The sequence below is a fragment of the Nematolebias whitei genome, chromosome 2 (assembly GCF_014905685.2).
Source record: "Nematolebias whitei isolate Nwh7 chromosome 2, NemWhi1, whole genome shotgun sequence".
NCBI classification, from domain to species: domain Eukaryota; kingdom Metazoa; phylum Chordata; class Actinopteri; order Cyprinodontiformes; family Rivulidae; genus Nematolebias; species Nematolebias whitei.
The window spans coordinates 7,786,505-7,801,129 of record NC_056499.1 but is presented as its reverse complement, the minus strand read 5'-3'; the positions used below and the strand labels follow the sequence as shown (position 1 = coordinate 7,801,129).

The 14,625-nt window shown below is 40.7% G+C and overlaps 1 protein-coding gene across 1 annotated transcript in view; it reads right to left on the bottom strand.

Annotated features, from left to right (window-relative positions):
* Positions 1-14,625, bottom strand: part of cbfa2t3 (CBFA2/RUNX1 partner transcriptional co-repressor 3) — a 31,887-nt gene that overhangs the window by 15,820 nt on the left and 1,442 nt on the right. The window contains exons 2-6 of the mRNA XM_037689855.1: positions 13,265-13,420; positions 8,866-9,107; positions 8,562-8,651; positions 6,458-6,639; positions 539-822 (exon numbers count right to left, since the gene is read on the bottom strand). Of these exons, the coding sequence (XP_037545783.1) occupies positions 539-822; positions 6,458-6,639; positions 8,562-8,651; positions 8,866-9,107; positions 13,265-13,420 (954 nt within the window). The remainder of the gene's footprint in view (positions 1-538; positions 823-6,457; positions 6,640-8,561; positions 8,652-8,865; positions 9,108-13,264; positions 13,421-14,625) is intronic.

Below are 14,625 nucleotides of genomic sequence, written 5' to 3'. Positions count from 1 at the left end.
TATATATATAGATATAGATATAGATATATATATAGATATAGATATAGTACTTCTACATTTGAGAACATCCAAACTCCACTCAAAAATGCCCCAACTAGCTTTTCACCCTCTTTCCACGAGGCTTGCACCTCTCCTCCAATGATACGACCTCACCAAATACATTTCTAATACTTTTGAACTAGTGAGAATAAAACCAGTTAATTTTACGAGAGAATTAACATAACATGATCTAGCTCAAGCCATTTAAAAATTTATGATGTTTGTATTTAACCATGAAAAAAACTAAAGACTTCAGCTTTCTGTTGAATCTCAGCTGCTTCCTTGTAGAAAAGCAGATGGAAGCCATATATAATATGGCTTCCACAGTTGGTCATATGGGTATGTATGCATGTGGTCTTTATTTAGACCACAAGGATTATCACACTTGACTGACAACTGGTCTTTGTTCTGAACACTCTGTTTCTATTGACTGAAGCTCCTTTCTGGTCCATGTAACTAAACCGTGTGACCGTAGATCCATAGATTTATCAAGTCCTACCTGTCTGCCGGTGCCTGTCTCTGGTGTCCCGGTGTTCACTGTGTCTGAATGCGTCTCTGTACTGGTGTGCCAGCGCCATGTCTTCTAAGCGATAGTGCTGAGGTCCCATTTGGGGGTTAGGCGGGTGAGGCAGGCCGTTGGGAGGGTGTGTGGGGAGGCCGTTGGGAGGTGGGTGAGAGGGCAGACCAGTGCTGGGGCTGAAGCGTTGGCTGGGGCTGATGGTGCAGGGTCTTTTGGCCAGGTGCTCCGGGTGCAACCCATCCCTCTCCACGCTGTCTTTGGTCCTAAAAAGGGGGACGATGCACGTGAATGAAAGCATGACACACAGATGCTTCCAAGAAATGTATGCTGGAGTTAATACAGAGAAACCAGGAGGCTTCTGGACTTTATACATCTTTTTCTTCACTGACCTCCACAGAACACCACCGTGAAAACTGTGGGAGTGTTTTGCCAGGGAAGAGCATTACATATTCCATTTTAATGGCCGGGTATTTCCAACACCGTCTTTCCAAGGGAAAATAAAGTTTAGTGGCTTTACTATACGCTGCAGTAAAGTAAAACGATCACATTCTGATCAGTTCAAATTGCCCGTTTTTATTATTTATAACTCTCCGGGTTTAAAGAACGATCAGGTAACAACTGTCCTGCACTCATTATCTTTCCAGACATTTTCTTCTGGTGTCTCACTGTGGCAATTATTGGCAGCACGACCGCTCAGCGGTTAGCACTGTTGCCTCACAGCAGGAAGGTCCTGGGTTCAATTCCCGGTGGCACCTGGGGTCTTTCTGTGTGGAGTTTGCATGCTCTTCCCGTGTTTGCGTGGGTTTTCTCCGGGTACTCCGGTTTCCGCCCACAGATCAAAAACATGCATGTTAGGCTGTCTTAAGGCGCAGGCCTCCCTTGCAAAAGAGATCTGTGATCTCAGTGGGATTTGCCAGGTTAAATAAAGGTTAATAATTAAATAAATAAATAGAAATTGTCTCAATTCCATGCGATTTTTGCTCTACATATTACATTTTTTTTTTATTTTTTAGATGATTTCTAGAAATCATTTGAAGCCTAACATTCATTAAAGGGATCCAGATTTCCGGTCATGTTTTATGTTCGGGCTCTTAAAATAAGATCATCTCATGTTGCGAAATATGTGCGTTTTAGTTGTTCTGGTTAAATCTTGAACACAATGTTAGGCGCAGTCTCATGCAATCTTGTGTGATCTCACATGTTCTGTTAATGTTTGGAGTATGTGTTGCAGTGGTGTTAAATCTGTGGTCAAGTCCAGCTTTTATCACCTGAGACAACTGGCCAAGGTGAAACCATTCCTGTCTCAACATCATTTTGAGATTTTAATTCATGCTTTCATCACAACTCGTCTGGACTATTGCAATTCACTTTATGCGGGTCTGAGCCAGTCATTACTGACTCAACTTCAGCTGGTTCAGAACGCTCTCAGGTCAGCTGATCAGCTGCTGTTGGCCGTCCCAAAGTCCAACAGGAGCCTGAGAGGTGACCGAGCGTTCTCAGTCGCTGTCCCTAAACTGTGGAACGAGCTGCCTCTGCACGTCAGAAAAGCTGACTCACTTCCTGTTTTTAAATCTGCACTAAAGACTCATTTTTTCTCTTTGGCTTTTAACGCAGCTTGAAATGTTTTGAACCTGTGCGCTCCACACTGGTTTGTCGTCATATTTATTATCTGCATCGATTTTATGTCTATATTTTTGATTTACTTCATTTTGTATATTGCTTTGTGTGTTGTCTGTTGTTTTGTCTGTACAGCACTTTGGTTGGCCTTGCAGCTGTTTTAAGTGCTGTATAAATAAAATGGTACGGTATGTTAGTTGTTTAATTGTTGTTACCGTTTGCTGTTTTATGATTTGGTAGTTCATTACTTTTATGGTATTTGTTGAGTTCATAGTTGTTATGCTTGTATGTGTTAGTGTACAGCACTTTGGCCAACGGTGTTGTTTTAAAGTGCTTTATAAATAAATTTGTATTGTATTGTGTCTACGCGATTTGCGGATATACGTAGAATACCCACTAGAAAACCTAAGAATTTCAGTATAACCATTTAAAAGTGCCCAATGATACATGAAGTATCATTAGGCGCATACCATTGATACATTAAACAGCAGTTAAATGCTTCTGTAACAATCTGTCTGTATGCAGCGCTTGTTTATTACATTTGCTTATCCAGCAAATTATTGTATAATTATGTACTCAATACTTGAACATGTTTCGCTTTGATACTGTTTTCTAAATTCTATAACATGTTTTGAATACAAAACCAACTGTTGCAAAATGTTTGTTGTACATTTATTCAAATATAAGCATCAGAGGGATTTGGAAATGTTCAATATGCTTAAAAATCAGCATAAATTGACGATTACATTGTACTAACCTGTGTACTTTGGTTTCTAAGCACAGTATACCCACTACAAAAACGTAGACCACACCACTGACGTGTTGGGAATGACTCTCAGCTACTGCCGCATCAAATTTGAGCTTAAAATCTATTAAACCAATGGCCATTTGTGTTTGCTAAGGTTGATCAGCTGTAACTTTTTTAACTTTCATTAAATCTATCTGGTGGTTCAAGAGATGTGTTGCTAAACTCAAACACTTATTGCTAAAGCTTTAAACACAGAGCTCGCCCATTGTACATTTCTCAGAGGATGACTCTCAGCTACTACCACACCAACTCTTAACTCAGTTTCAGTAACACCGACTGAATTATGTCCGTAATTGTGTTTTCTAAATTCAGTCGGCTGTGGTGGCCATCTTGAATTACGTTGACTTCAAGCATTAATCTTTTGGGGATAGAGATGCTAGTTTTAATAAATCAATCTAATGGTTTTATTACACAAACAGAAAGACAAATGGCTATTCCCAAAGACATGGGCTACATATTAAAACTTTATTTCCTTCCATCCATCCATCCATCCATCCATCCATCCATCCATCCATCCACTTTACTCAGCTCTTCCTTTCTGGGTCATGTGGGTCACTGGTGCCCATTTCCAGCCTTGACTTTAAAGTTGCCATGAAAAGTCTGCTCAGTTTTGTTAAACAAACTCAGAAGCAACGAAGGCTTTCACAGGTTCTTCTTCACAGTATTATCTCATGGGCCGGATGAAGCTGCAGCAACGTCTATTCCTGGGCTTGGACAGATGTTCTTCAGATGTTAACTTTAAAAACGAGGTTGTGAAGTAGTTATTTTCTGCTTCGCGGTTTAGCCACATTTTATTAAATGTTTTGCTCGGATTTAAAACAAAGCAAAACAAAACCACTGGCTGAGAGTCACAGATTACTGCATCTCTGGGTGGATCTTACTGTCTGAGAGGCTAAAGAAAGGAACACAAACATGTTTTTTTTAAGTTCGACAGCTCCCATATGGTGTATGACAACACACACACATGAATAAGAGCTGCTTGTTGTTCAGTTACAGTAAGGCCCTGCTTTTCCAAAGCTCTTGCACAGCTGTATACCATATGTGTCCAACAAAACCAAGTCCAACTGTACACCCCACATCTCAAGCTTTTAATCTGAATATCCCTCTGCCTGCTCTTAGATTGCAAGTCCTCCCCCCACCCCCAGGCTTTAGGGGCAATGAAGGCTGCATATTGGACAGATGTTTAGTCACACTCATTTGTGTCTGTGTGTGTTTTTAGGCGAGCGTGTATCTGTGCGTGCTGTGATTTCAAGCCATCTGGAAAGTTTAAACGGGAGTGTTGATAATAATCTGTTTAGCTGGACGGCAATAGCCAAGCATTCAGATGAAAATCACTCTTTATCATCACGGAGATCAAAACCAAATAAATACTGCCACACGTGGGCGATGTGTGTTTGTGTGTGCGTGTGCTCAATATTTTTCATGTGTTTATTAATGGCTATATCTGTCGTAGCCTACAAATGCGAGGAGCAGCTGGAAAAATGTTGGTTGTGCTCCTTCCCTCCCTTTCCACTGAGCTCTACATGCTGTGTGTAAGCCAGACGTCAGGAGGCGGAGGTGTGCAGATTACAGTGGGATTGCACGGCCAGTTTGAACTGGATGCTCTAGCCTGTCCAAACCACCACCTCCCATCACCCCGCTCCGGATATTACCATCTGGACACATCCTTGACAAATGGGCAGCTGCTGGGGTGGGCAACAGGTCAGGCAGACGGAGAGAGGCAGAGGGGACGCCTGAAAAAGGATGTTCTTCGATTGGGACTGAATAGGTGGGAGAATAATTTAAAAAAACAGCTGTTTTTTGTCTTATTTTAGTCACAGTATCAGTTTACTTCTTTCTCCATTGTGTCTCTCAAAAAGAAAGTTGTGCAAGTTCATCGGCTCACTGGAACCAGTTCAAAGTTCAGCTCACAAACAACGAAACTAAATTAATTTGTATTTCCCCCCTAAAACGTGTGAACCAAATTCATAAATCCAAAACGATCAGGTTCACGTCAAAATAAAAAAAAAAAATAGTCTGATTTTGTCTTGTTGCTGAGAATGATGACAGGTTTTAGGTTAAAAAAATAAGTGGATCAAAAAGCCTCCTATGCATCCAGGTGTATGATAGCTTAACCGCAAGGCAACCCCTCCCCCATTTTCTACTGCATGAAAGCCATTCACTCTAGAACAGGGGTTTGCAACTTTGCAATAAAATAAGTTATTTTTGTCACTTTGCTTACTAATTACGATGTCCGGAGCCGGACAACCCGCTACAACTGTGCACTATCAACTGGTGGCCCATGGGCCACTGCAATTTTGTTGGAAATGGCTTTTCCAGCCAATGGGGTGATATAAAATAAAAAATGTAAAACTATTGTTCACATTTATCAATATTTTCTAAGTTTTAATACAAAAGAAACGACCAGATTAATGTAAAGAAAGAAAAAAATATATAGTTTTTTTTAACAATTTTATAAATATTAAAACACTGAACTCTGCAGGCCGATGTGAGTTATTTTAATTGTTGAAGAATCAAATATCCTACTTAGAGCATAAAGCTAAAGGCTGTATAAAATCACCAGTTTGTTGGATATTCAGTTACATTTTTCAAAGAAAAATAAACACTTTCATTTACTTTGACTTTGTTTTTTGTGTTTTATTCTTAGTGCTATCAAAGTTAGTCAACCTTTTCCTTCTCAGTAGCTTCTTGTCATAAATATATTTCAAAACATTCTGGTGATATTGAGAGAAAGATCACGCTGCGAGACTGGAAGTTGACTTAAAGTGGCTAACAAACTATTAGCATGATTTAGTCCAGATGTTTTATATTGTGTATTTGTACTTTACTATTTATGCTGTTTTTACTTTGTTTTGTTTTCTGCTGTACAGCACTTTGGTTGTCCTTGTTTTAAATGCTCTATAAATGAAATGGTATTGTATGGTATGATATTCTTCACATATTTGAAAATGACAGGAAATCTGCTAAAACTAGCCATTTTCATTGTTGGCAATAATTTAAATAACATTTAGTTTCATTTTAGTTTTGGTCAAAGCCTGAAAGAGCCGCCGCAGAGGGACCAAAGAGCCACATGTGGCCCCAGAGCCGAACGTTGCAGACCCCTGCTCTAGAAGAAAACAGCACTGAATGTCACCATACTGAACGATGCTCTGGTTTTTTAGGTATAAATCAATCTTTTTAAGTGTAAAGTTCCCGAAAATATGATGCTCCTCATGAACACGCTGTTTTGAATGCCTTTACACACAACACTGCCGCTCAGTGTCCTGTTTTCTTTTCTTACATTGCATTTTTGTCCCACTCTACCTTCTCAGACAGCTGGCCGAGTCAATCTGGCATCAGGACTGTTCAGACCTCTGCCTTCTGCACTGACGATTTATAGCTTCACCTCACTGCCAAGCAACACTTGGCGTTCATAAAAAATCTCAATCTGCCATCATAGAAGGACTCCTAAAGTCTGTGTTTTCTTCTGCTACCTGTCAGGAGTCCTTCTCTTCCCGTGCTCGTTCATCTCCAGCATGATCTCGGAGGAGTCGAGGGGCGAGCTGGCGTTGGCGTCCAGGAGCAGCTGCTCGTGTTGAGCCAGATACTGAGCTGGAGTCTGTTTGGCCAATCTGGCACAGTGGAGCAGTTCTCTCTGCAGCAGTGGCAGGTTTGCCTTCAGTGGTTAAAAGAAGAAAGACAGACATCTTCGATTAAGAATTAAACAAGCTGTTGCTGGAAGGATTATAGATTTATTGGACCAATATCAACCTTAAGGAAACAAGGTACCCAAACAGGCGAATAAACTAAAAACTTACAGTGGTTCAATGGACAGATGGGGTGAGAGTGAAAGAAAGCCAGATTAGACTGAGGGGGGAGAAGGAGGGTGATAGATGAGGAGGCAGGATGAGATCAGACAGGACCCTCGACACATTCCTCCACCATGTGTTTCGCTCTCTTTGGGCTGTGTGTTTTGTGTCTGTGTGTGAGTGTGTGTGTGACTCTGCTGTCAAACAGCTCTCTTCAACTTGTCTGCTTGATGTAACGCAGCGTTTGCTGCGATGTCCCACATGTGAAGGATCACCGCACGCTGGAGGTCCGACACATTCGCACACACTGTTGCACTTAACTCTTTCTAAAGACATATTGCCCTCGTCCTACAACTGTCGGTATTTAATATGATGGTTGTACGGTGGCCGTGAGGTGTAAATGAACAACATTTGAAAAAAACAGAATTATATTTGAAAAAACACAACATTTGAAAAAACAGAATTACCTTAAGCCAAAGTGGAAGTGGCCGAAGCAGAAGTGGCCAAAGGGGAAGTCGCCGAAGTGGAAGTGGCCAAAGCGGAAGTGGCCGAAGTGGAAGTGGCCAGAATCACATTTGAATAAATGGAATTACATTTGAAAAAACAAAATTACATTTGAAAAAACAAAATTACATTTGAAAAAAAAAAAAAGGAATTACATTAAGCAAAATTGGAAGTGGTGGGGTTTGGTTTTAGTGTATTATTATTTTTTAAAAATGTATTGTTATTTATTATGTTTATTTATTACATTTTTTCAAATGTAATTTTGTTTTTTTCAAATGTGATTCCATTCCGGCCCCTTCCACTTTGGCCACTTCCACTTTGGCCACTTCCGCTTTGGCCACTTCCGCTTTGGCCACTTCCGCTTTGGCTTAATGTAATTCCAGCCATTTCCACTTTGGCCACTTCTGCTTTGGCTTAATTCTGTTTTTTCAAATGCGATTTTGTTGTTTTCAAATGTGATTAAATTTTTTTCAAACGTAATTCCGGCCACTCCCACTTTGGCTACTTCCGCTTTGGCCACTTCTGCGTTGGTTTAATGTAATTTCAAATGTAATTCCAGCCATTTCCACTTTGGCCACTTTTGCTTTGGTTTAATTCTGTTTTTTCAAATGTGATTCAGTTTTTTTCAAATATAATTCCGGCCACGTCCACTTTGGCCACTTCCGCTTTGGCCACTTCCACTTTGGCCGCTTCTGCTTTGGCTTAATGTAATTCCAAATGTAATTCCAGCCATTTCCACTTTGGCCACTTCCGCTTTGGCTTAATTCTGTTTTTTCAAATGTAATTTTGTTTTTTCATTTACACCTCACGGCCACTGTATGGTTGCAAGGTAGGCTTATAAATAAAGACATATGCTTCAGATCAGAAGTATGTGCACCATGAGCAACTAGTGTGTAAGCCCTATTTTTTGTTATTGCTACATGTTTAGCTACAGGCACCTGCTGTCATTTTGAAAGTGTTTCACTTGTTCTGGTTGAGAAAAGAGTGACAAAGAAGAGACATTTCTGAAATTATGAAGTGGAAACTTGTTTCATGTACTGACATTTTTTAAGTTTAGGTTTGCTCCTCTCATTCGCCTGCTCTGAGGAGCCGAGAGCTTGACTCCTACTTGTGAAATTCTGGTTGATTCTCAAAAGTGAGATTCCTTCCATCTACTGAAGGTAAGACACTGACTGCTCATAGTGTAAGTATGCTACACAACCACAGTTAAGAATCTTTTAGGCCTAACATCAGAAGACATGGATCTTAAATGATTTTGAACAACATCAGCAAAACAAACGTTTACCTTTAGGAAAGGAATGACAAAAGGTCTCAAGGGGAAGTTTGTGGCCTCATGAAGTTTGGAGTGAAACTCTTCGATAGTGAGAGTGGAGTTCTGTCAAAAACAGACAACATTACATTTACAACATTTTCCTTATATCCCAAAAAGATGTTTCACATCTAAATCTGCTAAACATTGAGCATATTAGCCATCATTATAATCCGAAACAATTCAAATCAAACAAAAAAAAGCACTAAACTGCTCACGTTACTGTTGCTGTTCAATGATTCTGCAGAATAATCCTGTATGGGCGACAACCAGTGCTTACCACCAGGCCTAACACAAGGCTGCGCACTCGCTCTCCGATCTCGGGTGAAATGTCGTTTCCAAACTGCTGCAGCGTCGTGAGGAAGCGCTTTAGTTTGCAGAGCTGCCGGGCGCCACATGCAGGTGGGAGCTGTTGGTTGGACAACGAGGCGGTGGAGGACATTGCTGGCCCGTTACTGAAGCCATTGGGAGTGGATGGAGCACCGTTTAGTGATGTAGGAGAGTGACTGCTCCCATTCAGCACTGCAGACACACAGGCATATGACACAGCGTGAATTGGCTCGGAAGCTGACAGATCTGGAAATGTGATGAGGTCATGATATCCTGCTGATAGAAGACAAATTAAATATAACATGAACACCAATTACTTTAAATTTGACACCACGTTTGCATGGCGTTTATGCTTAAAATGACAGCAGTGATGCAACATTTTGGGCGCTGCTGCGAGCGTTTGCAGCCACTTCAGCTGTCTCACAAGTGCTACCATTTGACCCGCTCCGGCCCTTCCATCTTCTCCTGTATTAGTCTGATCCACCCCACTCTTCACTCACTCAGCAGGATGCAACTATAAGAGGGAACTTATTAAACAGATGCCAAAAATAGTCCAGTGGGCCATGTTAGTTTTATTCCAGTAGCAGGTGTGTTGCTAAATCTGGTCCTGCACATGTCCACCAGCTGAAAGTAGATTTGCAGCTTTAAGGTTCAGAATAGTCTCAGCGTTCACACACATACATAATCACTCACATTTTCTTCTTAATGCAGGCACAAACAAACTCATAAATACCCGTGAGCGTGCACGCGCACACAAGTTTGACCTCTCCCATGAAGCTGTTCTGCAATCTGTCTTGTCAATCACTGTGCAGACGTATATATGTGTGCATTTGCATGTGAGCTGGATTAACAAACGATGATTGAACGTCACATGCTGAAGTATCTGTATCAGTGATTGTATCTTCCTACAATAACAGCAAACATTTGCGGTATTTGATGCAGCTGAAGCATCATTTTTTTACTTTTAAAACGTCTTATGAGTTGGTGAGCAACTGTGGAACAGAACTTCAACTGTTTTTGTACTCGAGTCAACAAAAAGGCTTAAAGTCTAATTCACACATAAGTGAAATATGAACTGAGAGCCAAGAGAGGCACTTTAGTATCCTCAAATGGGAAACAAATTCACTACAAAAAACAACATTTAAGTCAAGTATCTTGTGATGAGTAAAAACCAAGTTTAAATACCAATTTTTGTCATTAAAATCTGAAACTTTTAGACTAAAATAGGCCAAAAACTTTAGCTCTTAGGTTTGTAAGATTATTGTTTGTACTGACAAAACAAGACAATGGACGCCTGCTTCTAAAAAGACCTATATTCCTTAAGGAAATGCATGTTGTCCTCCTTATTCCATGCCAGAGGTTTAAACATAAATCATTTTTTTCTTGAGAAGTGACATAGTTGTTATTCAGAGTTTGTGTTGTGAAAGACAGCATCTTATTATAAAAAAATTTTGCCGTTAACTCCAACCTTTAATGTTAACAATTTAAATAAAGATCCTGCACATGGATTAGCACAAGGAGTTTGTTTCATGAATGACCTTCAGCTACATACACAGAAAATTTTAGCACAATATCAGTAGAACTGACTGACTTTTAGACAGTTTGTGTTTTTTAAGCTCAGTTGACTGTGGCAGCCATCTTGAATCAATCTTACTCCAAAGGTTAAACAGTTGCAAATATACAGTTGATCATCACTTTCTGTTGGTTTCATTGAAATTTGTCCAGTTCATGAAATATTTTGGAAATAGTCATACATGCACAGACAAAAAAAAACACATTATTGCCCACATTTGCCTTTTGGTGGCAGGTGATAAAAATAGCCATGAGCTCACATTTAAACATTTTGACCAAACTACGCTAAAAACTATTAATCAGAAATGGAAGAAAAAGCCTCAAAGTCTCCTAAAATATTTGTCTGATATATATTTTCAATATGTGGTCCCTCGATTGCTTTATCTAGTTCAACAAAGCCATCTGGAAACAGGATCTTGCCCACGCCGCAGTCTACTTGTCCACTAGTGTAGTTCCTGTGGTTCTTCTCAGGCACGCTTGTTGCTTTAATCCACGGGTTGAAGGCCTGAACACATATGGACTAACCCATGTGATCCCAGCACTTGTGTTCTGGTTTTAGGGCGAGCTGCAAGGAGAGAGTGGCGCTCCTGACCGCCAGCCGCGACAGGTGAAACAACACGGCCTGTCATTGCTATATAGGGAAGAAAAGAAGTCTGCACACTTCAACGCCGTCCCGCCTGATGTCCCCTTTACCAACCGCCACCTGTCCCGCTGATAAACAACTCACCACTCGTTCAAGACACTTGTCCCACCAGAAAGGACGTTACTCACTTCGAAAGACACACAAATGTCATCAGAAACACACACCTGACAAGTGAGCAGAGCATTTGTTGACAGGATCAAAGAAGAAACACACACGGATGATTTTTACTCCTTCATGGCACATTTAGTGACTATTGAGCTTAGAAAAGGAGCTTCAGGTAAGGATATTGGACAATGGATTTTTGGCCAACGTGCCGATATGTTAAAACTTATTTGGCCGATAACCGATACCAATACCAATATTTTTAATATACTTTCCTTTGTCAGAACATAGCCCTCTTATTTAGGCTCATTTGCTACAAAAATTGTGTAACAGCTGTAACAGCTGGTGACATATATTCAGTAAAAGCCATATGATATGCATAGCACTTTGACTTATATTAAATGAAAAGTGTTGAATGTTATTTATTAGCATTGGTCACCTGTGATGCTGTCTCACTTGTGGAGGTTTGTTCCAGGTTCCTAGCTGCAGTGTGAGATATTCTGCACTCTTGTGCATGAAGGACAGCCTTTTTAAGTTAAAAGTTTTTGTCTATCCATTGTGCTGTAAGACTAATCATGCTAACGGGGCTAACACTTGTACAAATGTCTGTGGTAAAACTCACCCAAGTGCTATCGGCTATTAGCTTCTCAATGACGTTGGAAATGACTGCTTGTAACTCGGGTAAGGCTACGTTGGAAAAATATCTCTGACTGGGGACAATGTAACAAGGCTCAAGGTAGTCCAAAAATTTTTTCAAATACAATATCCTCAACAACAAAAAAACGTCCACACTGCCACCATTTTGACTTCTTCCTCTCCACCGTCATCAGATCAAGTAGGTGCGCACGACGTCATCACATTGTGCTGGTGCTGCAGACATCCTTGTCACTAGGTTGCCTTACAAAAACAGCGTCTTTTATATCGGCGAGTTATTTTGATGGAATGGCCGATGTCCGATATTTAGCTTTAACGCTAATATCGGCCGATACCGATACCATGCCGATAATATCGTGCATCCCTAACTTCAGGTTCTTCTGTAGATAGAGCCTGAGGTGGTAATGGTGGCTTACAAACTTATTTGATGCGGTCTTGATGAGCAAAACACAACAACAACAACAAACTTTTGAAAGCTGTACACGTGCATCCAACGACTACTATCTGAAAGTTTCATTCAAATCTGTCCATAAGAGATGTTTATTATCGATTAGAGTACATAGAGAGTTGCAGATAGCTGTGAAACATTTGGCTCTTGCTCAGAATTCAAAGTGAGTGTGAAATAAAATCCTGGCAATGCTAATAAAGAACCACAGCCTGCATAATAATATTTAGATCGAAGCACACACAAGCTATCATAACTTCCACTTACTGGTAGCTTCACTTAAGTATAATGTTTCCGTTATAATCCAGATGGTCGCTATTAAATTAATGCTTAGATATGCATGCCAGCTCTGTAATATCTGCACTGTTGCAAATCCCAGGTTGCCGAACTTTTGTTGTTAAATTCAACACTTGGTGTGAAACGACACATGGGTTAACGATAGAGCTGGCTGTTTTTTTCTTACACCTGCCTGTTTTACTGCCTGCTGACATGAAAACATATCTCTCACAGCACGCGCAAGAACTCTGCTGGTACAGCCAAATGATTCATGACATAGAAATTGTACTTTTCTTGATGCTTGCAAATAAATCTATGGTGCACAGTTTAAAGGTGATTGTCGCAATGACGTGAATTCACGTAATATTTGTCCAATATTGATGATTAATGTGTGTTAAGTTGAGTAATGCTGATGTATTGGTACATGTTTACACACACATTTGTTGGATAAAGTATGCAGATAAAAGGGATTTGTTTACATTGAGTGCATACCCACATTTCAGAACTGCATATTTGGAAAACTACTGAAGTAAACTGTTAAACTGCACCATTTGATATAGTTCAGGATAACTTTTTATGTTTGATTTAATAGTTTGTGATCAATACCCTTTAAAATTAAGTTAAAGTGATTAAAAACCCAAAACTGAGTAGTCTTACTTGATTTACTGGTGGCTGGGGTGAAAGAGGCGTTGCGACTTGTTGCTTGGCTGACAGCCGGGGGTGGAGGAGGCATGGTAGGTGGGGTGGACCTGGGCTGGGTTTTTACATCCGCAGGTGAATCTGGCATTGTTCCAACCTTCTGCACTCTGCTACCTGCAACAACAGAAGAAATCAAAAACAGAAAAAAATAGAAACGGTTATGAAAATGGGGCTATAACAGAAAAACAAACAGCTGGTTAAAGAGGAGAGCACTGACATTTTCACCTGTAACCAATCGATTGTTTCTTTAAACCAAATCCCCGTGTACAGAAGTGAAACAAATCAATGCGGGGAGTGAAAATAAAACCGGACTTGTATTGTGTGTCTCGTTGGAGATTCATGAGGCCTGGGAGACGTACAGTAACACCTGCTCCCGCTCAGCTGTTGCTTACTGAACACCCCCCCCCCCCCCCATCACTCCTCTCTTGCTCTCTCCTTCACACATACACAATCCATGCAGCAACGACATCCCAATCAGTGCCCCCCACCCTTCCCTACTGCAACCTCTGACCTCTGAGCACACATTCACAGGCGCACACACACACCTCCCCGCCTGTCCCTTCTTGTTTCCAAGGCCCAGACAGCCGGTTTGACAGCCAGTGACAAGTGCAGCTGGATCTGCTGCTGTCCATCACTGCAGACCGACTTTCAGCAACGCTCCGTCCTGCTACCAGAGGCTTCACCGGCCCAAAGCAGACGCCCTGCCCAGACCAAACAAGGCAAGGCCATGCTCCGTGCATGAATGATGGGGCAGCAAGGGATTGAAGAATAACGCATCGAAAGGAGGATGTGTTACAGCCACCAGTGTGTGTGAGGTATGTGGTCTCAGATCACATGGTGGTCACAAGTTTTTATATATAAAAGCTTTTCTTCTCGTGCTGAAGCAGAAAACTTTGTTCACAAACTTTCTCAACTATCCATCTATGACTGAATGTCTCCCGGTCCGTCTGTCTGGAATAAGATCCTTCTGCAATGTAAAGCTGAGCGGAGCCTGATGACTTTTACAGACTTTGAGAAGATTGTTTTAACAGAAGAGTGTAACAGAGCGCAATAAACACCCACTATCCAGTAACAAACAACTGAGCACGTTACCGTAAAGATGCCTTTTCTTGTTTGCAGTCAGTGCAGCAGACATTTATTACATAATTATCAGAGAACTACACAGGCATAAACATTTAATTATGTCTTATGAAGAAAATACGATAAAAGAGGAATTTTTTTCAACGATTTTATGATTTATTTAGTAAAATACTATCAAGTGAAAAAAAATGTATAATACGTATTCATTTATTTCTTCTCACTTTTTCTATTACAAAAGA